The 25899-nt window shown below is 44.6% G+C and overlaps 1 protein-coding gene across 1 annotated transcript; it reads right to left on the bottom strand.

Annotated features, from left to right (window-relative positions):
- Positions 1-8693: 8693 nt before the first annotated feature.
- On the bottom strand, positions 8694-24482 carry LOC119375553 (uncharacterized). The gene is made up of 5 exons (XM_037645748.2): positions 24404-24482; positions 22446-22619; positions 20394-20693; positions 13469-13651; positions 8694-8846 (listed from the first exon to the last, which is right to left on the bottom strand). The coding sequence occupies exons 1-5, from the start codon at positions 24456-24458 to the stop codon at positions 8812-8814; spliced, it is 747 nt and encodes a 248-aa protein (XP_037501676.1). The 5' UTR covers positions 24459-24482; the 3' UTR covers positions 8694-8811.
- Between the last annotated feature and the right edge of the window lie 1417 nt (positions 24483-25899).

The raw sequence follows: 25899 nt of genomic DNA, 5'->3' as shown, positions 1-25899 counted from the left end.
TATTCAGCATACCTCCACAGCAAACACAATGCAGTATCCCCCGCCCCCATGCTTCGCTAGAATTTGAACTTTTGTTTAGTACTTATGACATCATTGAAAAGAGCAGATTTTTTAAAGCAAAATAGACATTTCGTACTTCATTGTTTGTATAAAATTACCTGAATGCGGCTTATGTATACAGAGCCTCAGAAAATACTTTGATTGTTTTATTTATTTATTTATTTTTTATTTAGGTACTGATCCTTATTTTCGATGTATTGTACATTTTCCTGCATCTTTCGTAAATCTTCCAGCTCAGCAAAAAGCGGGCCCACAGGATCATAAATAGACGGCAACGCATAAGTTTGTACTGCTCTTTCGAGCAAAATACCTTTTACGTATGTTTATAGGGTTATGCTATTAAACGTAGCCCACCAGGATCACATCACCTTGCGCTGCAAGTTTGTTACCAAGCGACATGTTACAAAAGCTACTATTTGCAAGTTGCGTTTTGCACGATAACGGCAAATACATTGTTCCTTGCCATGTCTGTTTGCATATGTTTTGAGCCTTCATGATGTCTGTGTCGATTCCGTATGCGTAGCATTTTACAAACTATTAGTACAATACCGTTTTCTCATCACAATATCACGTCCTGTTTATTTAGGTATCATTTTTTATGGCTGCTCAGGCTGAACAGTAGCGACAACACAGCAAGTTACAAGTCTGGTGCCTCCAGCCATCACCACTTATTGATTTATCCATAATCATAACGAATAAATATACAAACATGACGCCGATTTCTTCCGTGTATTTGGTAGCATAGGATGCTGTGCACATCACAGTCACACATTTTAGTTGGCTATACTCCCAGAAGCATGTAAACAATGTCTACCTCAACTGCTTAAAATCACAGACCCTTTTTTCGCGGTTCCTATAGTAGTGTGCTGAAAATGTTGTGCCGCTTTGATGAGTTTTATTAAAATATTGCTAAAGTCAAAGTATCCTTCCTAATGCGAAGCATTTCTTAGCGAAGTGCAGGCACTTTGACCGTTTCTATCTACGTGTCTATCTAGATGCCTACGTCTGGGCTCTGTCGCCGTCGTCACCTTAGCCTACACATACCGAAATTTGCATGAGAGGAAATTAGTGTGTGACGAACACGGTGGACAGGTCATCCCATCAATGGCGTGAGATACTTGTCGCGTACGTCATAAAACCCTTTCATTGAGTCACGTGTGGTACATACCCGTTCTTTAAGCGATCGCTTTATGGAGTTTGTATCGCAGAAAATGCAGGGCAGTCTTCGGCTGCGTTCTGAGTGAGGGAAATATTAGAGGGACGGAAAAAATCAAAATCACGGTTAGAGACTCAATCGAGCCCAGGCATTCTGCGCGGGAAGTCAAGTCTTCACTCACAGAACTACGGTAGTGCTTAAAACTGCTTACAAAAAAGACCGTGTAATAGCCTCATAATGCGGTAACGTCAACTGTAGTTGCATTGTTCGCTATCGCATTTCGTAAGCATGTAATTTCCATTACATATTGGCTCCTCCTATGACTCCCCAAGCTATTGTCAACCATTGCTCAATCCGGAGGAATACGGCAAGAACCGCTTTTTGTAATGTACACATGATCGCACCGCAGCATGCAGTTATAGTTTCGATAAAACTGACATCTATGCTCGAGGCTTAGCAGCGACGGCACGTCGGATCATAGAATACCCTTTGAGCGTAGTTTAGTCGACGTGCGGGGTAAGACCACGGTGAATCCCGTATCCAGGGAGGGGGGGGGGAGCAAGAGGTCCTTAGGAGCCCCTCCCGCCAAAGAGTTGCTTCCTCATATAGGTACTTTCATCAAATAGCAAGGTCTTCAGCAAATGCTCCCCTACCAACCGCCCCGTGATGTACTCATAACTACTCCAGATGCACAAAGAAGGCGGTCCAACTCGCAACGGTTGAGTGAGAGCAGCAAAAAAAGTTAGGTACAAGCCACTGCTGGCCCACTGTTTCGCATGACAACGACTCCCTGAATGAGTGGGATCTGCCGAAGCTTTTTTGCACTCATTGGGCCCACCGGCAAGTATTATTGGACTAGCTTAAAATGAATACTTCACTATTTCCAACAGTAGTCGCGCGACACTAGATCATAATTCAATTCACTAACTTAAAATGTTCTAGAGTAGCTTGACACTTCGGCGTGCGTCATTTGACCCACTTAGGTGCGTATCCGGCAAGAGTCGTCTGACTCCCTCAGAAGTGGTAATGTGATCCTTCAGCTAAGAGTCCTTTCACTCTTACGCGAATCAAGGTACCCTCCCAGAGCGCAGCTACTCTTAGTTCACACATCTCTTCAAAGAGAGTCGCATACGTGGCAAGTCAGACCTCTCCGAAAAAAGTCACGCAGACCCTTTTGTTCTCATTGTTTACGTGTATAAATGTATAAGTGTATAAATGTATAAATGTATGTATCACAGTTTGGCTTTGCTCTGTCAACTAAACAGACACATTCGCAGGCGGCATTGAAACTCTTTCTAGTAATCACTCATTTCTTGTTATTTCTTAAGGCAATTGAACTTTGCTTTGGTATGCTGCATTCTATCTTTGAAATATATATCATTTTTACGCTTACCTTCTCAGCATTGCGCAAAAACTCATGTTTTATGTTACTGAATATGACATTGTTACGGCTGAAATGTACGCGGTTGAAATATTCGTCCTTGGCAGTTGCTTCCAGTACACCCAGTTTAATGAGTTTAAAAAATCACAGCATATCCACGGAGTGAATGATGATGAGTGGGCGAAGCTGCGGAGGTTCATCGGTAAACCGTGAATCTTCCGTGAATTCTGCCCAGTACATCATCACCGACGTGAGGTCGGGCGCGTTTATACTAAAGGTTCGATGAGTTATGACGACTTGCAGCTCACTTTAATTTTACATGTACGCTGTGAATTTTCATTGTTTAGAAAACCATTGCTTTAGGAAACATCTGGCGTCTTTCGTTAAGCAGCTGGCGTCTTTTCGTTTTGCTTTAGAAACATCTGGCGTTCTTTCGTTTTGCTTTTACAAAACATCTGGCGTCTTTCGTTGGTTTATTTCATCAATCAACGGCGTTTTGAACAAAATTTTTATTGTTTAATCACGCACAGGAGAAATCTCACCAGGCACTACCTTGGAGGTAAACAATGGCTGCTAATGGGAATGAGAGACAGAAGAAGTCGGCTTTTAGCTAACACTTACACTTCTACTTCTACTAACGTTTCTTACTGGAACATGCCAATGGCTGCTAATGGGGAATGAGAGACAGAAGAATTCGGCTTTTAGTTAACGCGCACGCTGCGCATTTTTTATTGTTCAACAACGCACAGGAAAAATCTCCCACCGGCACCACCTTGGAGGTCAAAGCGTAAGACTGGTTACGCACTACGACTACTACTACGACTACGAGGGACGAACGGGTGCCGCCTTAAGGAGCTTCGCCCCTAAAAGTTCATCGAAGTATGCAGCGAATATTATGAGACCAAGTATGGCTTTATCTCTGAGCGATTAAATGCCTGGTAAGACCAACCGCTCTACAAGTCTTGCCGTCGGTAACGTCTATGCAACAAAATATGGCACTGACGAGAGCACAGGGATGATGTTAATTTTGTCGCGAAATATTGTCGGACATCAAGAAGACGGGGACAAGTGCTTGTCCCCGTCTTATTGATGTCCGTGTTGTCCACCGCGCAATGTACTTCGATCATGAACCACCAACTAGCCCAAACTTCCACTTTGATTGGTATATCGTTCATTCGCTGCAATTTAGGTTCATTTTGCGTATCCAATTTGAACGCAAATGAATTGTTCCAATCTATAACAGCCAAATTTAAAGTTTACACCCCAATACCAATGATAGTGGGCTATATAGATTTGAGCCTCAATGTAGGTTCGAGGTATTGTGGTGACAGGAGCACAGTGGCAAAAAAATTGTGGCAGCAGGCCCCGCCCTACTGTCAGCAGCAAACAACTGCGTTTTCGTCAGTTTTACTTTAGGTGGATTTTTCTCTTTTAGAGAAAAAAAAAACGCCTCAATTAATTTTATAGGAGCAGCGAAAATAAGCACAATAATAAAGCCGCATAATGTCTTGGTGAGAAATATTGCACTGCACACTGATGCCCGATAAGGGATAGCTAATTGCGCATGGCGCGCAGGCATCTTCTTCAGTAATTGCCATCTGATGAGAACGAATAAGGCAACAGCTGATTTTGCTGTTTAAACGCTATTGTAGACATGCCACGTCGTTACGACAATCGCTTTACCACTCCATTATGAAGAGCAGCCCTCGAGATTATCCTAATGTTAGATCAGACGCGGTTATAGCCTAAGGTCACTTGAACAAAAGCTTTGGTCAGATGAAGTAGTACACCCAAGACAAAGGAGGCATACAGAAACCGCAAAAGTTCCAAAACAATGCCTAATGCTTATGCAAAAAAATTCAACTCAAGCCATAGCTTTTCTTTTACGCGAAAGACGGCTTGTCATGGAATTTTTCGCAACGCACGAGCACAAATGCGGATTTTTAATAGATAAGTAAAATAACAATTGTAGGGCTTTTACTTCCCAAAACCAACATATGATTATGAAGGACGCCGTAGTGGAGAGCTGTCGAAACATAGACAACCAGGGGTTCGTTAGCGTGCAAACAAATCAAATGCGACTTTCGTCTCCACCCCAAATGCGGCCGCTGCAGCCGCGATTCGATCCCGAGACCTTTGGGTCTGAGGTCGCGCAGCATAACCGTGGGGGGTAGTAAATAAGCGCTTGCGTTTATAATTTTCTGCATAACTTACACATTTAGAACGTGCCCTCATCGGTCTTGGAGTTTAGTTTTACGTGTTTTAAAGTTAAAGAGCTCATCTTGCTTAAATTCACGTGTCAGCATCCGCGTCGTTGGTTGCGAGCGAACATATCAGCGCTGTCCGAGAGCTAACATTCGAGATAGATGGAAATTAATAAATAATAAAAATGTTAAATTCGAGTGGGAATGGAACCCAGGCGTTGTGCGTAGCAAGCAGATGTTCTACCAGAGAGCCCCGACGCTGCTTGAAGCTTATTCTGAAAAAATCCTATGCAAATGTCATGTAGAGCAAGGAGTATCCTTGGCACATATAATATCGCGTAGCAGAACCCATAACGCGCACCAGGCATGAAAATATGTAAACTGTACAACGAGTGGGTGACTTAGTGATTCACCCGTTACGTAGCGCTCAAGCATAATTGATCATCATCATCAGCAGAAGCATCAACAAAGTGTGAAGGTAGAATTACGCCCTAGTGGGTCCTTTCCAAATGTACCAGATGATCGAAATTTCCGGAGCCCTCCACTACGGCGTCCCACATAATCATATGGTGGTTTTGCGGCATTAAACCGCAGATATTATTATTACCTAGACCAATGCTTACTTGTTTCCCAGCACTCCTTCACATGCACTGTCGGGCTATAATCAGTGTAAGAACGTTTCAAGCATGACTTTTCGAGCTTTTACAACAATTTATAACCAAGTTAACGTTTCCTATGCTACCGGAAAGAATATGGGAAATGGGTTCCTGCAATTCTCCCCCGCGGGGGCAGCCTGCCATCTCCAGCTGGGAGGACTGGGAAGTCCTGCTCTCGTCTGGCGACCCGGTGTTGCAACTTGCTGCGGTGACTCGGGCTGCCGATGTCATCGCGGTGAGAGGCATGACCGTGTAGACGTGGCGTGGGACCACGCGGTGGTCCAGGGACCCAGGGGGTCCAAACACACTTGCTAATAAAATTTTCCTGTCTGTCTGCCTGCCTGCCTGCTTGTCTGTCTTATCTTACCACTGTCCCCATGTGTTGAACAAGGAGTGCAAGCGCTGTCATGTGCGTAAAAAAACACGAAGTTAACCCCCGTATTCAGAAACGCTCCTCGACTTGACTTGCCACCGCCTTGGGCAGTGCGTTCGAAACGCGTTTTTGCTGCCTTGGCACAGCCTAAAGGCAGCGCGTTCGAAATGCGTTGAAGGCGGTGGCAAGTCAAGTTCATTCTAAAACGGGCTGCCATTGATCCGACCCCGAAACGCATTATATGGGCTCCTGGCCATCAGGGCTTACGAGGTAATGAGGCCGCTGACGCGGCCGCCCGAGCGCTTACCCACCGGGCTCCTCACCCTGGCTCTTATGACTCAGAGGCCAATACACCGCTTCTGCGGTTCAAAGAAATTCTCTCATATTATCGCGACACTCACCGCCTTTTCCCGGCTCCTGCAAAGGGTCTGAGTAAGGCGGATGAGCGAACTCTAAGGCGCCTGCAGACAGGTACTCTACTCTGCCCTGCAATATTAAAGCACTACGATCCAAACACGGATGGGCGGTGCCCGCACTGTGGGGAGACCTGCGATATCTTCCACATGGTGTGGGCATGTACTAAAAATCCCGACCTGCCCCCTTCCCCTACCCCTTCACGAGAGGCATGGGAGACTGCCCTCCTCAACTGCTCCTCACTGGAGTCGCAACGGGCTCTGGTGCGACGGGCGCGAGACGGGGCCTCGTCATGCGGTGTCCCGGACTAGGGACGCCGACCATGTACCGGGGTCATGCTTTGGCCCCCAAACTCTCTTTTTTTCTTTTATAATAAATGTTTTTTCATCATCATCAAGTCAAGTTCAAGTGAAGGAGCGTTTCTGAATACGGGTGTAAATCACTAGATGGCGATTTATAGCAGATATATTGTCATAGCTTACCATCCTGATGAATATAGGTGAAGTAGGTGCAAAAAGTAAACAGCAGGACTCGCATCGCTAAGGAATGCAATTTAGCATCCTTTTCCGCACAACAAAACTGCTCTTCGCTGTAAGATTCCCATGCTTGCGTAATGTGTGCCGATATTTACCGGGAAAGCTTATGCAGTGGCTATACAGCACCTAACAATTGTGTAACACGTGTACACGTTTTCAAGTGCTTACGGCAGGTGCTCGCAACGCAGGTGCCAATAAAATAAATAACCTTGCGATGTGATTGTTAAAGGGAAATTTTCATTTTTCAACAATTGGCTGTTTCGATGTAGTCGAATTACACAGTAGCTCATAGGCGTTGAGGGATTAAAATAATTGAAAAAGTAGTATTCTATAAAAACAGGCAAACATTGTTCTTTCAGAATACGTAATTGAATAAGCGAACACACGAGTGTGAACTAAAAAAAATTCTAACATGTGCTACCAGATTCAAAAAGAGAACTGCTTGGCAGGCAAGACGAAGAGTACTTTCGAGTGAGAACACACGCATTCGTTTGGAATGGGTAACCCTCAGAGCCTCAGCGGAATGGTTCTAACTGAAGCAAGAACACTCAAATGAGTGCTGTTGTTCGAATTGGGACTTTTGTTGAAGTGTTGGCAATGGAGTGATACGCGAAAGTCCAGTAATTGCCAACATGGCTTCCTGGTTATTCACCTCTGCACGAGCCCACTTGGCCATCGTGAGATGATGAAAGTGGGTGCGATAAAAGAGTCTTTGTGGCTCTATAGATTGCACAAGGAGGTGAGCTTTGTTGGTGTTAACGCAACCAGATTTTTTTCGCAATCCGTCGTATGAGGCGTATTGTTTCTGCAGGCTCTTGTTTTGCACTCTTGGCCCTAGGTCCCGCAGGTGTCGAGACAGTTATATTCAGGCGAAGCACGCAAAAAGCCTGTTATAGCGGACGAGTTCTAGCATCAGCGGGGCTGTGCACCCACCCTTCAGCCATAAACGTTCTGTTCGGTCGCTGCATTGGCAAGGTACACTAGAAAAGAAATTCACAATCCAGATTCAGCTAAATTCACTATGACCCCGTGGAACAGGGTAACCGTTGGGTGGACTTGAAAAACAGCCAGAACTTAAACTAAATCTGGCCAAACTAACCATGTCAGTAATTATTTCCGCCAAATCGGTAGCCAAATAGTACAAATGCCGCATTATAAGTACAGTATTTATTATCGATCAATAAATAATACCACTTTGACAAAGCGACACCATAGAATACAGACCACAATTCTTCCCTAATCGCTTAGTCTTCAAGCCACAAATAAGTTGCATATAAATGAACAAACAATAATTCATTGCACGTGTATGTAGTTTATCTAGAAGATAGATATTTTGCTAGATACAGAGTGATACCACGTGCCAGCCAACGAGTCACTAGGAACTTTAAACATTGAAGCAGTTTTTTTTCTTGAAGGTGCCGATCGAAATTCATTAATAGAGGTTACATATTACAAGTCCTTCTTCAGATGTTGAAATATGTTTAAATATGAACACAGCAGCTTCATTTTTTGCGGATCTCTTCTGTTGTTATGTTTGCAGGAGAACACGCACGTCCTCATAGTAACTTGCGTGTACGATCAGCATAGATGGCGGGCAGCATCCTGACGCGCGTCCTCTACCCATGAGTGGTACAACATGAATGTTGTACCACTCACAAAAAGCCACGAAACGTTTAGTGCCTCTTGTACTCCATTCTTTCACGTGCTGTTACCCACGTTAAAAAGAATACCAGGCTTATGTCGCTAATACAGTGCACCTGTACAAAAACACAAGAAACGACCGGCAGAGAAAAAAAAATAATTTAACTGAAAGAAAATGGTCGCAAAAACTATCAAATAGGGTTGCGTAATTTCAACATGATCAGCGTAGTTATGTCTACGGCCGGGTGAACATAACTAGGTAGCTTCAATGCTTAAATAACTAAATTTTCACATGAAAGCTTTATTACAAATTTCATACGTTCTACAACCTACGCTTATTTTAGAAATACGAGATGACGCCCATTTCTGTTCCTGCTTGGCGGCTACATTTCAGTGAATGTAATCACACAAGTTCTTTCTGTGTTCTGAAAGTGAGAAAAAAGTACAAAAAGTTAGACGCTGCATATTTCCGGCCGATCATTGAAGAAAACTATAGGCAAAAAATGTGTGATAACGTGTGCTTAGATAACCTGGTGTATTTGATACACGTTGTTGATAATTCAAAATATGAAGTATTGTGTGCTATTCTCAAAATGACGTATTCTCTTGCGCTGAACTTCGCAAGCATAGTCTTCTTCTACTGTTTATTTATGTGCTTACTCCGCTACAAAGCCTTTTTTTAAGTGCACAGCTATCACGAAGACATAAAAACAAGAAACGACATGACCGCACCCTAAACAATATAACCTGTTAATCTCTTTGGTTATTTGCGACCTGCCAGATGTATAACGTTCTTTAAATATGCGCGGTAACTCTTCAGAGATCGTTATTTCCAAGTAGTCGTGGAACGGCTTCAAAAAAGGAGCTTATTTCCTCACGAATGGACCACCGCAAAAATTTTTAGGCTCCGTTCAGCATGAGCGGAGTTACAAAGATTGTCGCACGCTGTAATTGTTTTCTTTCTTCTCTCGTCCTGAAGAAACCACTCGAAGCCATGCAGGGATGGGCGGCACGGTGGAATGTACGTAACGCTCGCTTCATGAACTTAAGCACTTCTTTTTTTCTTGGAATACGTGGCTTACATTCAGCGTGATCGCGAGTGTGCCCGCGGGCGCGCGGTGGTTTCCCGCGGCAGCCACGGGAACTATGGACTTTGGAAATGTTAAGGTGATAGCGTTAAAGAACCCGTGTTCCAGAAAAATACATTACCAGCGGCGACGACGTTGCTGGTGAGCGAAAAATCTCGATCCAAGAAAAGACTCAAAAACATGGCTCGGAATGGAACCGAGGCATTCTGGGTCGCAGTCAAGTCTACTACCACAGAGCCACGTGAGTACTTCCAGCTGTTTAGGAGAAAGGTCCTATGCAAGTGTAATGTCGGCGCAACACCAAGTCTTGCAGTGTTGGCTATCCGCATTTATGACATTGTAATATACATTGATTGTGCAAGCCATAATGAAGCGTTGCTCGATTACGCTGACGACCACCACTCCTGATGTGCACATCACCGAACAGTAGCATGAACTTTGACGCGATACAGAGGACATCGCTTCAACATGACTTCCAACCTTACATTGGTCCATAAGCTACCCTTTAAAGAGGCCTTGCAACGCTTTTTCAAGAAGCCATGGAAGGGCCTCACTAAAGGAGCTTATTTCCTCCCGAATTGACTACCGCAGAAAAAAATTAGAATCCGTTCATGCTGTAAAATGATTTAGAATTTGTCACATGCTGTAACTGCTTTCTCTCTTCTCTCGTCCTGACGAAAGCGCTGGAAGCTAAGCAGGGAGGGGTAGCACGGGGAAGAAGGTACGGCACGCGCGCCTCGTGACCTTGAGCACTTCTTTTGTTTTCTTCGAACGCGCGGCGTACTTTCAGTGCGATCGCGCGCGCGCGCGGTGAAGTGACAGCCTCCCGCGGCGGCCGCAGTAACTACCGAGCGCGTTATGTTCAAATAAGCCAATGGCGAGGAACTTGTGTAAGTGACGCAGTGATTTTTAGTAAATAGCATCATTTTTCAAGTGAAGAGGAAGCGATTTTCAGCTGACTTTGATGATTTATTGTAAATGCTAGGCCGCGCGCATTTGGCTCCCGTGCTCTCGGGAGCCTGGACTACCAATCGACAGCGTTTTCTGACCATGCTGCAAAAGTGTTGCAGGGCCCCTTTGAATTGTTATATATGTGGCATGGCATGAATCAGTGGAAAAGGGAACTGGCAATAATTTTTCCTACGAGTGCAGCACACCGAGAGCCCTAGTTTTGCGTTTATATATCTTACTCTGTGATTTGTTAGCGGTGAACATATCATGCTATGGACATCAAGAGGGTCAAACTCAAGTTATTTTATCAGTGATGTCTAATACTGTGCCTCGCTCATGCTAGTCACCTTTTCCGCTTGCAAATTTTAGTATTCATCACACCACTAAACGTGTGGCATCCATGGCTGCGGTTTCCATCTCGCAAGTAGTGCTTATTAAGTCGAACAAGCCTTTTCGCTAGCATTATGAAGAAAAAAAGTCGTTCCGCCGCATGGCGAGCAATGCCTTTATACGACAGCAGTTTGAGCAGCGCTCCTATTAAGTGTCGAACACTTGAAGTTCGCGCTCATCTTCTGTTTGTTCGTTTAGCGGCGTGAGCTCGAGTGACTCGTACGCTCCGTAACATGAGCCCGGACATACGGTGAAAGCTTGAAACATCCCTCTTCCCCTCATCACGAGAAAACCGCGCGATTCTCCGTGCGCACGAGCGAGCTCACCGACGACTTTTAAATGCGCATCGCACTCCTAGCGCCATCTCGCTGGTAATGCATAAGCGTGCCGTCTCTGAGTCCGCCAGCGGTCGCTCGCCGTTAGCTACCGTGGAGGATCTGCGTTTCGTGGCGTACCGACACGTCTAGCATTTTTCGAGATATATATATACATACTTATACATATACGCGCGGCTCCTATCGTCGTCGGCGCGAAGCTTGGCACAGTCAAGCGGGTGTCTGCCGCCGCTCGTACTCCCCTTCTACCGACACGTCTAGCTTCGAGATGCGCGGCTTCCTCCTCGGGAGTACGCACTTCTTAGGACGCCCCATGACTCTCTGGACACGATCGGGCTCAACCAAGGCTATGTACACTATAGAACGCAGGTTCTCTGCGATGTCTCCTTCGGTAGGTGGGCGCAAAGAAGACTTTTTCGTGAAGGATTTTCTTTTTTTCGGCACAGATTTGTCTCTTTCTCTTTCTTTGTAACTTTTTCTCTCTCTCTGCTCCTTTCTCTCTCTTTCGTTGATGTTATCTCTGTCCCTCTTTTTCTTTCTGCATTTCTCTCTCTATTTCTCATTCTTTCTGTGTTATGCTTTACTCTCTCTCCTCCTCCTTTCCCTCCTCCTAACCATCACATCTTTCTCTCCTTATGCATACTTACTACCCTTTCCCACCCTCTTACCATAATATACAAGACTATGCTCTGCTCTGTTAGCGTTCCTGGATAGCCGAGTGGGTAGGACGCTAGCCTTCGGATTGAGGGTACGCGGGTTCGTATCCCGGTTTCCCGCCTCGTGATGAATTTACTTTCGGCAAGAATTTTTCACTTTCTCTTTCTTTATATCTCTCTTTACCTCTCTCTGCTTCTTTCTCTCCTTGTTTCTTTCTTTCTCACTCTATATCTGTACTCGTTTTCTCACCCATCAGGATTATTGTAGGCCACGACCTAGCGGTGAGTAGTGGTATTTGCTCAAATTCTTTGGCACATACCCGTTCATGATTATGATAGTTTTGCGGCAGGGTCGACATTTTACATAACCGAGATTGCCTAATAACTTATCAATATCTTAGATGCAGCATTGAGGTGTTAGGTGCTAGTTGCGCGAATACAGTCGTACCAAAATCGGGAATATATATCAATGTGGGCTATGCGCGAGCTGCAACTATGACTATATGAGTTGCTTTCATACATCGGCCATTACAGAGGCTCTAATGAATGACACGCAAATATACAATTGTCGTTCTGTTCACTGCACTCTCACGCAAAACACAACGCTACTACTCCAAGTGATAACGCTATGAAACTTCGTCTGTGGCGCCTCATCATTGTATAGTAACTGCTTCATAGAAAATTCTTGGTTGTGAATATGTATTTATATGAACAAATCTCGTTGCCAACTGCGGCAGTACTCCGTTGCCATCGCGCAACTTCGCAGAGAGAGCAGCAAAAATGCTGAGTTTGACCAGCTTTCAGAATAAACTGTGAGAGCCAAAGGGGTTTACTCTGAATGGAATGCACTTGGCTACCGTAAGCCCGAGGAGTGGTTTTATAGGCACAGCAGCAACCACGTAGACGCTCGTAGATTGTTCTGCGCCTCCGGGCATCTTGTTCTGTACAGTGCACTTATTCCAACACCGCCTCCTTAATCTTTAAAAATGTATTACGGGCGCTATGCAAATTGCTGCACACTGTGTATAGTACCGGTAATACCTCTTCAAAAAATGAAATTGCTGCGCACTTTGTGTAGGGAGTGGAGAGATTTGCAGGTGTGATCTCGCCTTCTGTACGGCTTCATATACTATATTCCTGTTTAAAAATGTGTAGGGACTTCTTTCTAGACCTCCTGTATTCTACGTATGGATCTACGGCAGTTTTAATGCTCGGCATTTGTTGATCCTGGTCCAGCCATTTATACGCATTAAGTATATTCGGATACAATTTTAGAAGTCCGCGGCATTCCTTTATCAAAGGCGGATGCACACGTGCCTGCACCAATGGGCGCGCACCCCTGACTGACGTCATGAGTCGTACGGCTGGTGACGCCGCCTGCGGCAAACATTGCCGAGTTTTTAGAGGGACTATTTCTTTAGTACCAGAAGCAATCAGCCGCCTAGCTTCAGTCGTTAGGGCTAGGGCGGGTCCTCTCCGGACTTCGTAAGTTGTATGCGACCATTGATATTTTCTGATGTTTCATGTTAACGTATCGCGATCAGCGTACTTTCTAGTAAGGGCAATTTCACTAGAGATAACATTACTTGAATATGTCGCTGAAGAAAACAATGTGAGCTTAACTTACTGATGCATTTTTGTTGGCATGCTTCGCAGCTGTCGAAAAATGATCCTATCGTTGCACATCGCCCTGGTACAACTTTGCTGCAAGTATAAAAACCTGGGTTATGGAACCACTTCTCGGAATCTTCATCGCAGCCTCCTCCTCGTGGTCTTGCTGCACAAGCACCGCCTTTTGTGGGTAGTTTACCTGCAATGTGAAATCAATGTTCGGATGATACTAGCATTCGTGCAACACGCGGTGTCGTCACCGGATTCACTTCAACTCTACAAGTTTCAAGTATTATCGGGGCTCCAGAGGTTAAACAAAGAGTGAAATGAAACATCTCTTCATCAATGTAGTAGAGTTGTTCGATCTCCGAGCTCTGAATATTCAGTTACGCCTTCACGCTTTGCGGTTTCAGAAGGTTTCACTGCATCTTCTCGGAAGGAATTGTATTCTTTGTCGTGTTTGATGAAAAACTTTTAATGTGTAAGTACTATGTATGTCTAAGTAATGTATAAGTTTAATGTGTAAACCGCTTTGCACTCATAAAACGATTTCAAGCAACCAAAACGCCCTTTTGCCTAACCAGCATTGGCGAAGCAACCAGCATTGGCCGTGCAAGGTTATTTTGATTCTCCCAGTATTCTTTTCGTTTGCGTAAACGGTAAAACGTTACATTGGGAACTAAGGGTGTTGCGGATTATCAAATACTTATTGCTCACACGACGGGAACGCCAGCGGATAATTGGGACTCGGTAATCTGAAAAACTTCCCTATCGAAAAAAAACAGCATCGCCAGTGCCTCCCAGTGCCTTTTAGCGCACTGGGTGGCACTGGAAACGCTGTACAGTCTGTCCCAGTGTACTAAAGCGCGCTGGAAGGCACTGGGACAGACTGTACTGCGTGGCCAGTGCCGCCCAGTGCGCTGAAAGACGATTGGAATACTGTACAGTGTGGCCCATTGTCTTACAGCGCACTGGGAGGCACTGGTCACGCTGTACAGTGTCTGCCTGCGCACTGGAAACACTGGCAGCACATTGGAAAAAGTGGGTGCGCTAAGTGGAATTCATATAAGATTTGTTATTGGGTCGCGAAAAGTCAAAAGAAAAACTTATCGAATATCTTGAAAATATTATTCTATTCTGTGTCCTACACATATCTAGCTTTAGATTTGTTAAACGACGGACGTACATATTCACCAAAGCAATCATCTGCCGAACTCGCGCGCGCTTTCTCTGAAGTGTGTGGTCGAGTGTCGTGAATGTAGCTCAAATAACCGCATCGAAAGAACTTATCATTCGCAACACAATACGACATTAGTATTAGTCTGATAATGACATCAACCTACTCTAGCAGCCAGTCCAGTTCTTCCATATGGGCTCGTACCGCTGAAAGCCGCACGTCACCGGCAACAGTGAGCCAATGTAACGCTCAATCTCGGCATTTTTACCTTCTGATTCATGTAGTGTAAGGTGCAAATATGGCCCCGTTTGAGTCAGGTATGATCGAAACTGCATTTAAACGGTTATTAGATTCTTCGTAATTGAATATCCACGTTCATCACAGCGAACGTGGCGCACGGAGCACAGAAGCCTAACGGTCGGTTCGGCTAGGATGAACTACTGTGGCTGTATAGTACGCGGAACCTAAACAAAGAGGACGGAAAATATGTTCAAACGGGTGACGAAAACTAAAGTGTTCAGTGTGCATGTCAGATGCACACTGTTTTTTATATAGTATGACTAACTGCTTAGCGAGTCATTGCGATTGCCGCAACACATCCGCGGTTACGCTAATATTTTTTTGCGGCAAAACGTGCCATATCGACGTTCTGATCCTAGGCAGCACATGACAAAAAATAACTACCTTCTCTTAACTACCTTCTCGCGAGCACGAAGAGACTGAAATCGGCGTTTCTAAACAATAAAAATGAAAATACTGGCTACCGGAAGTATTTATAACATGAAGAAAAAAGAAGCCACCTCTCGTCTTTTAGGTGTGGCGCAGCGGTAACGTGTCAGATTCACGGTGCACGGTGCATCGAGTTGGTGGGTTCGACTGCCGCTCGCTCGTCTTTTTAGGTTTTTTTTTTCTTTTTTTGTCGCAGTGCTCGCGTTTCAGCCCTGATTAAGATCTGGGTATGACCACAGTTTTAAAAAACAATGTAAAAGCCCGATTTCGGCCCGTAACTGGTGGCCCAGTGGCAGTGCGCCAGCGTCCAGTGTGCCTCGTGCAGCGTGCCAGCGTCCCAGTACCCAGCGCGCCACTGGTCCAATAAACAGGTACAGCACTAAGACAGTGCCACTTGGTTTTCCATAGGGTTCTTTAATAGTACGCAAGTTTACAATAAGAATCTGCCTGTCTTAGAGAAATCTACATGCCCATCGTAAATTTATGCATATTCCGTGAACTTTTTATGCTTGATTATCTGGAACAGAAATATCCCCATTGCTACTGAACGGCGGGTCAAGAGACTATAGCAGTATATAAGATGGTTGGTGTATCATTGCACACGGCACGCGCTCCGTTCCCTTGGTGCTTTTCCATGTTTGTGTGCACGATTTGGAACGGTATTCTATCCTTCGGTGCTGATGCAATTCAATTTTTTCTGGCATTTATTTTCCTGTTCTTCGGTTAAAATGCTGTTTACACGACTGGTAATTCCCCATGATATGGCCGCTTTCATTCGTCAAAATTCCTTGATCATTGAGCCTAACTGTGTAAGTGAAAGATACGGTGAAACCGCCTTATGCGTGTAAAGTGGTCCACTGTGTACCCTACCAGTCGAAACTTTGCGGCTGTCAAGAAAGAACACGACTCTTCAGCAGGACTCAGCGGGTAAATGCATAGGTATGTCAATGCAAGAAGCAATGTACAACCAGGCAATGAGCCAGCAGGATATGTATGAGAATGTGTGGTTCAGTGTTTAGAACATGCCCATGGCATGGCCAGAGCCACCGGAAACTTGAACTTGGGATAAGGTTGGTCGAAATTGAGCTCCGATAAGCCTAGAAGGGTTCTGCTGATAATAGGTTCGGCCCATGCTCAAAATTGTCTTGGGGCTTTCTAAATTCAGTTTAACGAGAGAGAAGCACCTGCTAAGCAACGGCCTAGCGTCGTCTAACCTTGATGTTGAATGTGCTACTGCACAGTACACCGTTGCTGGCGGAGCCAAACGGAATGTCAATTTTTTTCGCTATGAATTCGCAATGTGTGCTTGTGAAAGTTTCGCAACTCCTGCTATATGAGAAGTCGTCTCGTGCATCAAGATACCATCTTGGTCACGTCTGAAATGACAGGAAAAATTTCATACCATAACGTCAATATGAGAGTGTTATTGTTCATATTCGCAGGCTACGCCCTCTAGATGTGTTACTCACAGCTGAAACTCTTTACCGTTTCGGAAGAGCACAGCTCGTTCTCGCCGAACGTCTCCTAAGCTGTTTCGGACGAGTACAGCTTGTCCAATTGATGCAAAAGTCTTCGTTTTTGTCAGGAATATTAAAATTGCCAGAGTGATGACACCATTCTCACAATGCTGAAAATTTATGGCGGTGCTCATGATAACGTTTCCTTTTTACTGTTAATTATTAGCAGGTAGCCAGCCTTTCATCCATTCGTAAGCAACAGTAAACTTCATTAAGCTAAATTGCCTTTGTATGTCCTTCAATTTCTTTTGAACTGTAAGAAGTAGCTTTTTAGAATACAGGTGTTCCATAATGGATTAAAAAATCTCCATTTCAAGGAGACAACATCCCAACTATCAAAACGGTTAAGGGGTTAACCACGTTAGATAAAACACTTTAGCCGCAACGGGCGACTAGAATACTTAAATATGGTACACCCCTATTTAACATTCTTTTTGAAATACAGGTGAATTTCGGCCGAGCTCTTGCAATAAGTTACTGGGTCTTATGTGCTGAAACGCTCGCTTAAATTTGACTCTCTCGTATGCGTAACTTCGAGAGAATTTATTGAGCTTTTACCGTTTAGAATTTTTCAACGTTTACCTAGGTAAGTACATCTTGTTTATCACCCATATACTCCCCTCTCTTCCCCTTTAAGTATTCTGCATTTCATCCGGTGTTGCGCAGCCTCCGGTATTGCCGCACCTGATTTTAGGGGTCATACCGTACGCGAAGCCGGATGGCAACTTTTTTTTTTTCAATTCATGAGCCATGTTAGGTGTTCGCCTCACAATAATTTCTTCTAGGACAGCTCCACAGCATATATTTGCTTTAATACATTGCAGTCGTTAAACGCGCGTTTAATCATTTATTCCTCTGCTCTGTAGGATTTGCTGTGTTCTTTATGTTTGTTGTAAAGTCTCGTGGACACGGCTTTACTTGCAATAAAAACTCATTTATGCAGCACTTTTATGTCCAAGTAAGCCACCTGAAAGCTAGCTGTTTGCATTAGGGCATTTATAAACTATAATCATGTTTTTCCTAGTACAGTTTTACAAAATTTGTTTCGTATATCAAAAGCAATAAACACTAAATGAGACGCAAGAAAAGAGTAATACCTGCAATGCACCTAACCGCGAAACCTAGTCCCACTGAAACCCAGGGTCCAGTTTCATGCTTTTTGGGGATCCACATAAGCGATGGAACTTGGGCTCTGGTGGAGCGACGTATACTGGGAAACACTGGGTACGTAAAAGCAAAGCAGCTGTCGAGAGGAAAAACACAGTGCCTGTCCTTCATCACAGACTTTAAGATAAAAAGACGGAAGACCTCATTTGAGTGTAGTAAAGATATGCTCTTTTTGAAAGAGCATGTGTCATCAGGTTTCAAACTTCCCACTTGTACAAGATGATCCCAATGCTCTAGCTCTAAGCGACGCCCATGATGCTGTATTAGCCGTGACTATGCGACCTGTTAGTGACTTGTGGTTCAGACTCATCAGCTTGTATACATGTTTTTAACGCGATAGCGTTAGAGAGCTCGTGTCGCAGAAATTCCGGTGTCGATGTCGCTGTCGGCGTCGTTGGTTGTGAGCGAAAAATCGTCCGTGACCGAAAAATCGAGAAAGAAGAATATAAAATAAACAATAAAAATCTTCGGTTCCATTAGGATCGAACTCGGGCCGTTCGCGTGCCAAGCAGGTGTCCTACCACAAAGCCATAATGTTACTTGCCACTGCTTCGAAAAAAAAAAAAGACTACATAAATGCCATGTAGTGGAAGGAGTGTCCTTAACGCATTTAATATTGCATGGCAGAAGCGCATAATCGCGCAAGGCGAAGCTTAACTGCATCAACTCTTTCAGTGCGATTTTCGTGTGTGAAAAACTTTGAAGTACACAGGCATGTGAAGACCAACTTCACGTCTTTCTTACTCACATCGGCTCTCGGACTTCTTGCCGTGTGTCTTGCAAACTAGGCACAGCCTTGAGGGATTCTTCTTTATTTTGTTCGGCAGGTGCCACAACGAAAATTATCCCATTCGGCGATTTGTAGGCGCATTGGCGAGGCCATCAAACTACGTTCATGCTAAAAACACACACACACACACACACACACACAAAATTACAAACAACTCCAAAATGGACAACTATGCCCATCTAGCGGAAAACATATCAAACAAAGATCAAACATTATAGCCTCCGAGATGGCAAACGCGTCGCGCGCCCGCCAACTCGGAGGCCATGCGACTACAGCAGAGCCCTTGCTAATGATGAATGCCGGCGGGACATTCATGTCAAGTAGTCGCTCTCATGTCAGGGTTGTCTTGGCGACGCCCACGCTTGGCCTCCGCTTCTCTAGCTCGAAGTTCTGTGTCATTTTGGCGTCGTTGACGCCTGTGATCGACATCACGACGACGACGCTTCATTTCAGCTTCCCTGGCTCTCAGCAAGGCATCTTCATGGCGTTGTTGGCGTTTGAACTCCGCTTTCCTGTCCTGACCACGTCGCGCGCGCGTGCGTCTGGGCGCGCGTGCGTGTGTGTGTAAGAACACACATTAATAAGTGTGCACTTAGTGGTTGAAGTGCGCACTAGGGGCCGGATTTCGCTATCGCGTTCAACTCTTAAAGGTGAAGCTTAAGGGTCCCCCAATTTTGACGATATTATCGCTTTCTAGGCACTAGATGCTCCCTCCACTCGTGCAAGGCCTACACATTACTGTGGTATGGATCACAAAGCCTACCACGAGGACGTACGTTCGTCTCCACGGCATTCTGCCACTGTTACGGAGATTTAATTGATAAGGGCGAACTAGCCTGCGCGTGACGCAGACTTCATTACTTTCCCAGTACGTCTAAAGCAGGGCTCTCCCCACGCTGGGCGAAGGTGAAAATACCGCTCATCGCTCCGCTTCACCGCTCATCGCTCTGGTTCACCATCCATTGCTTTCGATAAACCGCCCACGGATCCTACTTTTCGATTTGAAATGAGCGCCTGACGAACAGAAAAATGGCGTCAGTTTTTTTCGTGTGCAACACCACCGTGTAGAGACCTAACATAAGGGACTCGCATTACAGTGGCATATAGCCATATGCACAGTCTCTACCAGCGGGCCCTGATTCTCGCCACCGTGTCACCAGAAAAAAAATGGTCTGAACAGGTGGCCTTGTGACCTCAAAGATCGACGACGTCAGTGGGAGCTCTCGAACACAAGCGTATTTGCTTCCGTTTTCTATTTTCGAATCTACTCGTAGTAGTCAATGTACTGGGTGTGGTAGATGTGCGTCATAGCTACCAGAAATGCCCGACCAAAACATAAACATAGAGGTGTGTCAGAAAAAGCGAAGTTATTGGAAAAATCGCAATTCTTTAGCTGAACATCCCCTCCCCCTACCCCCTCTCCAATCCACGAGCTCTCGAAATATTCTGCCGTAAGAAATTTGTGGCGAGAAACCTCAATATAAACTACACCATTCGCCATGTTTGTCAATGGTTGTTCGCTTCAAACTTTTAAACACTGTTCGTACTGATAAGTACTTACGTCTAGGAGGCTTTCTCTCTTTACTCTCCCCGCTTTCTTCAGTTGAATCACGTTTCTTTGGCCTACGAGGGTGTTTTGGGTGCGTATCCGGTCTAGGAGGACGTCGCTTAGGACGAGCCCACTCAGGAAGACTTGGCCTAGGAGGACGTGGCCTTGGAGGATGCCGCTTGGGTGGACGGCTCCAAGGAGGACTTGTTTTGGGAGGACGTCGCTTAGGAGGAGGTGACCATTCAGGAGGGCTTGGCGCAGGAGGACGTGGCTTCGGTTTCTGCTCAGGAGCTTGTGGTCTTTTTCCAACGCCTGCGTCGGGGTGGCCAAGTATGGAGCATTAACCTAACAAGCACATTGATTACCGTGCACAAATAACGCGAAATCTACTTAGCACAATATTAGTATTCTAAGCATTTTATTATACTCCCGCAAGTGTTAGCGTAATTTACTATAACCAAAATAAAACTTTTAATTTGCTTAATACTTATTGTTGGCGCGTACTAGCCCCGCTACACAGATATTCAAGACAGATACTAGCTCCCAGCGTGTCTTATGTTTGATTTAAGGCAGGGATAACCTGTGCGCATCAAATACGGATCCCCGAAATGTCTTCTGTTGTCGATTCTACACAAGCATAGTTTTGCAAAGCTCTAGCGGAGCCAATGTTTCCAATTTGTAGTTAGATCTACAGTATTACTCTAAGCACAACAGTCCCAGTGGCACACAAAGAGCAGTGCTAACTTCCAACTGAGCTTAGCCACCAGTTATGACCTCCCTAATACCCTATTCTGCAACTCTATTAAACAATATTTCCTGTATTTCTCTACGTTTCCAATGTGTCCAGAATGTAGCGAGTTGCGAAGTACTCTCCTTACATGTGTCGAATTCACTCAACGTTGCTCCGAGGCACTCTCTGTAATATAACAGTAACCATAACAGTACTATAATAATTGCTATTACTCTTGTAACAGTGAATTATTGTCAAAGCCTATTTGCATATCATGTGTGAATTTCAATATCCTCTGTAATTCATCCTACTTAGTGCAATGAAGCATTCATTTTTTCTAAAGTCAGTCACGTGGCATTTTTACAGCATAAGAGGAATAAAAATTACAGGCTCCATGTAGATGCCGGAACACACCATGTCCTACATACCTCGTCAGTATTGTAGAGCTTTTCAGTAAACTGATCGTCTGCGCCAATGCGCAGCCCTATTTCAGCTAAGAGGAAGACACTGAGTATGAAGCAGGTTCAGTCAATCCACAGCTGAATATTTGTTTGCTTTTTCTTGAATACCAATGACTGAACACACCGAAACAAGCTGCGTCCCCAAATGTCGACAGTGCGCATGTAGGGGACGTAATTTTCCTTCACTGGGGTATAGTCGCGCTAAATCTGTGTTTGAAATCATGGTGCATTGAATAAAACTTTTTTGTTCATTCATTTTAAACGTGCTAACCGTTTTGCAGTCAAGTGAGAGACGTGGGCAAAATATAATTTTAAATGCAGTTTAATGCGAGATGAAGCTGGCCAAAGTCTCGCCTAAGTGTTACAAAAGTAATGAAACGAATTCATATATCTACAGTATACTGTTATTGTGCTAATCTTATACAGCAGTAAACGCAAACCACTCTGTAAATTCGCATAACGAGAAGAAAATACCATACAAGTGTGTAAATAGCGCCTTACATCGTATAAAGATTGCATGCCCTCCATATTATGAATATGCCATTATCATTTACCATGCTTCCGTAATCGCCAATATCAACCAATGAAAGCAATGGTTGGCTTAGAACTGTTGTCTGTCCGAGTAGCAACGTAAATCTTGTTCACACCAGCTAGTATGCCTGAATTTGAACTCCTAAAATAACCGTTGTGCATTTTGGCGGTTTACTTAGCGTTGTTACTGTTCTCCATAGTAATTTCTTGAATTGCTTACTAGCAAGCTCACAGCACCTTGCCTAATAGAAAGACGTATTCATGCCGATGAAACACGCTTCGATGTGTAAGAGGCCACATGCTGCACACAATCATCTCAGCAGAAGGTAAAGCACGGCTTACCCTTACAGGTGTCCTGACATTTTTGCTTGGAGTCAAACGTGTTGCCTGGCGACTCGCACTCTCCATACATAAAATTCTGACATGTAACTTCTCCTGCGTTGTAATACCATTTAGTAATATCTGGTTCGCAGCCATCGCCTTCTGTTGGCATCATACGACAGCCCCGTGCCTTCCCTGTGGAAGAGAGACATATTTTGAAAGCTAACGTTGCTCTGAAGTAATAACGTCTCAGTCGCAAAATGTTGAAATATTACTCAATTTCGCCTTTCAACTTCCCACATAAAATCTGGCAGTGAGATCTACAACGGAGAATCATACGTTTGCACCATAAAGAAAAGAGTGTGAAGCGTGAGTATCAGTGCACACGAAAATCACGAGAGGTGGCTTTTGTAGAGCAATACTGGCTTGTTCCCTTTTTCTCTCACATAAGGCGAATTTACAGGGAAGGAAATTTAAGAAAAGGAGAGAGAGCACAGGTACCAGTTGTTACACGAATTGCACATTTGTGACATCAAGTGAATAAAAAATCATACGAGACGACGTCTGTTGACATTCACAATTTTTGAAATAGACTATGCAGTTGCGAAAGAAGATGTTCGCTTTTTCTGTATGCGTTTGCTGTTTTTTGCATCATTGATTTTCGTATTACAAAGTACGCTTCCACTAGAACATTAGCCAACTTCCGAGTTGAGGGCCTTCGCTTTGATACTTCGCATTGCTTTGCATCCTTCCTGCGGCCTATTAAGACATACATGAGCCATACCTGACTTAGGAGCTACCTGTTGTCACCGCGCGCATTGTATTGTGGAAATTAGGATTTAAAACTTTAAGTGTAATTAACACACATGTTGCTGCTGGCCTCAGTATCTCAGAACCAGTACAAGCTTCATACAAAGAGGCGGCTTTTTCGTGAACAATTAATAAAATGTTTTAGTGTATTCGCAAAAAGATTAAAAATATTTTCACGTATCGAAGGCACGAACATGGTAATCGTGCTATGCATTCACTTAGTCGCAGGCTCTATAAGCCAGTAGGCCAGGAGGGCTCCTGAAGCTGACTGGTGCGATATAAGATTCGTGTGGCGATGTGGTTCCAGTCACAAGAACAGTGACAGGGAGCTAGCTTTTCGGAAAAAGATTTTAACAGTCGAAAATTATCCCAATTTCCTGAGTTCTGCCAGCTATTGCCTGCGCTGCAGTATATAATTTTTAAAAACTTACCCGAGTTCTACCTGGTGTTAAATCTGCAGAAACAGCAGAGCTGCGGTTCTCCTGTGTTTCCATTTAGATTTTCTGTAATCTTTCTGTGATATTTTGTGATTTCGTGTGGGTTTCGTCGATTACGTTATTCGTAAGTAAAGCTGTGCGTGTAAGAACCAGGGGCACCCCTGCCGCACCCATCGCCGGCTGCAGCGATATTAGGCCGTATTGACGCTCCTTGATTTAGATTCCTGCTCACTCGCGGTCCACCACATTTTCCCACCTCTTAGCTATATGCATCTTCACTGTAAAACGAACGGATGAAGCCAGTGTAGCTATCCTCTATGACGCCGCGCATAACGAAGACGAGCTCTCATATTCCACAATGATGACTTCCAGCTTCTAGATATGTCCTTGTGACAACCTAGCGGTAGCATGCTCTCGCGGCGACTCACTCACACAGAAACAATAATGAGGAAGGACCATGAAGCAAAGTGGTGCCATGCGAACTGCATCACAACTAGATCATGTATCATTCTTCTGCAGCAGTCATTCACACAAGGTGTCAGACTACATTCAGCATAAGACCGTTCTAAGACATGTCGAGCTCTTACAAGGAACCATCACCATGTTAACTTTTCTCAAGTGTCCGCAGTACCTACAAGTTGAAGCAGCAGCGCAAGCGCTGTTCGATGCATGAAAAGCACGGAGCGCAAAGAGTATCTAGCAATCTATTGGAAAAGTATTGTCGCAGCTTACCATCTGCATGGATAGAGGTGAAGTAGGTGACATAAGCAAACAGCAGTACTCGCATTGCTAAGCAACTCACTTTAGCATCTCTTTTCAAGAAAAAAAAGAGTACTCTTTACTGTTAGCTTACCATCCAAGAGCAATGTAAGCGAAGGCATAAGTAAAAAGCTTATGCAGTGGCTAAACAGCGCTTAACCATTATTCGACACAGGAGTGCAAATGCTTACAGAAGGTGCTCCCGTCACAAGTTCTAAAACAATAAGTAGCCCAGTGACGGGAATGCTAAGGGAAAAATCTGGATTTATTACAAGGCCCTGTTTCAATGTAGTCGAATTTTGCAGTAGCATATAGACATTCAGGTATACGAATACTTTTTAAAATATCTTATGAAGAACGGCAACATAGTTCTTTGAGAACACGGAATCAAATAAGCGAGCAAACGTCTATGACCTAAGAAACTTACCTAACATGAGCGACCAGATTCAAAACAGCGTACACCTTTTCAGACAAAACGCACTAGTAATTCTGGATCAGAAAGCGCTCGTCCATCAAGAGTGAATAGGCAATGCGCAGTCTCAGAGGAACGGCTACAACTGAGGCAAGATTGATTGATACATTGAGTAAAGTTTTAATGTGCCCAGAAAAAGGGAACAGCTTCCAGAGGTCAGATACGCTGCATTGAGAAAGTCGGCGGCAGTCTCTTGTCATGCCACAGCCTCGAATGTGCGCGACATTATCCGACGTTGTTGTATCTGATCGTTGGCGTGCAGGAGGGACTCCCACACGTCAGCTGCGTATGAATCGTCAGCGTATTGCAGGCACAGTTCCCGCCATGCGTAAGACGGTTGCTGATCACGAGCAGTGTCTGTAGTGTGGTGACTCGAGCTTTGGGCACACACGAATGGGCATACTGGTTCTGCCACGGCGGTGACCCAGTGGTTACAGTGGTTACGTGACATCCGGTGGAGGTGCTCCCCGGTCCATGTACCTCCAGCCGAAGAAGACATCGACACCATCAGCGAAAGTCGAGACAGCCGCAGACTGAAAGGACTACCCCAAAACCTTATTCATAAGGTTTTGAAGGAGAAGGGCAGAGGGATACATCCTCCCTCATTCCTACATATTTGTGGCACTTGAATACGGAACAGTACACTTGAGCGTCCTATTTTCTTTCGGCGTTCTGCGCCAGCATCGCCTCTACAAGTGGCCACTCTCATCCGCAGGACCGGCTGAGATGTGCGCACTTTCACCGCCACGGCGGCGCCACACGCACCGTGAAAACTCTAGCGTTGGTTCCTCATTGAAATACATTATTGTATGCTGTATTTTGTCTTTAATGACTACATATATTTTTGCCTCCTGAGATTCTCGATATTGCGCTACAACTCGTCATGTGTGTCACTGAATAGCGCAAGGATGATCGGCAAAAAATAGTCGGTTGGGATATTTGCCAGTAAGAGTTGCTTGCAGTATATCCATTTTAATGAACTTAGGAAGTTCAAGCA

The sequence above is a fragment of the Rhipicephalus sanguineus genome, chromosome 11, assembly GCF_013339695.2.
Source record: "Rhipicephalus sanguineus isolate Rsan-2018 chromosome 11, BIME_Rsan_1.4, whole genome shotgun sequence".
NCBI classification, from domain to species: domain Eukaryota; kingdom Metazoa; phylum Arthropoda; class Arachnida; order Ixodida; family Ixodidae; genus Rhipicephalus; species Rhipicephalus sanguineus.
The sequence above is the reverse complement of the archived record's forward strand: the minus strand, read 5'-3'. Positions and strand labels throughout refer to the sequence as shown.

Excerpts from the sequence above, each read along its gene's own strand:
- LOC119375553 (XM_037645748.2), bottom strand. The coding sequence starts at position 24,458 with ATGCGAGTACTGCTGTTTGCTTATGTCACCTACTTCACCTCTATCCAT. Across the intron at positions 22,620-24,403 it reads CACCTCTATCCATGCAGATG|GGAAGGCACGGGGCTGTCGT; the intron begins GTAAGCTGCGAC and ends TCTCTTCCACAG. Across the intron at positions 8,847-13,468 it reads ATGCCAACAAAAATGCATCA|AACACAGAAAGAACTTGTGT; the intron begins GTAAGTTAAGCT and ends TCTCACTTTCAG.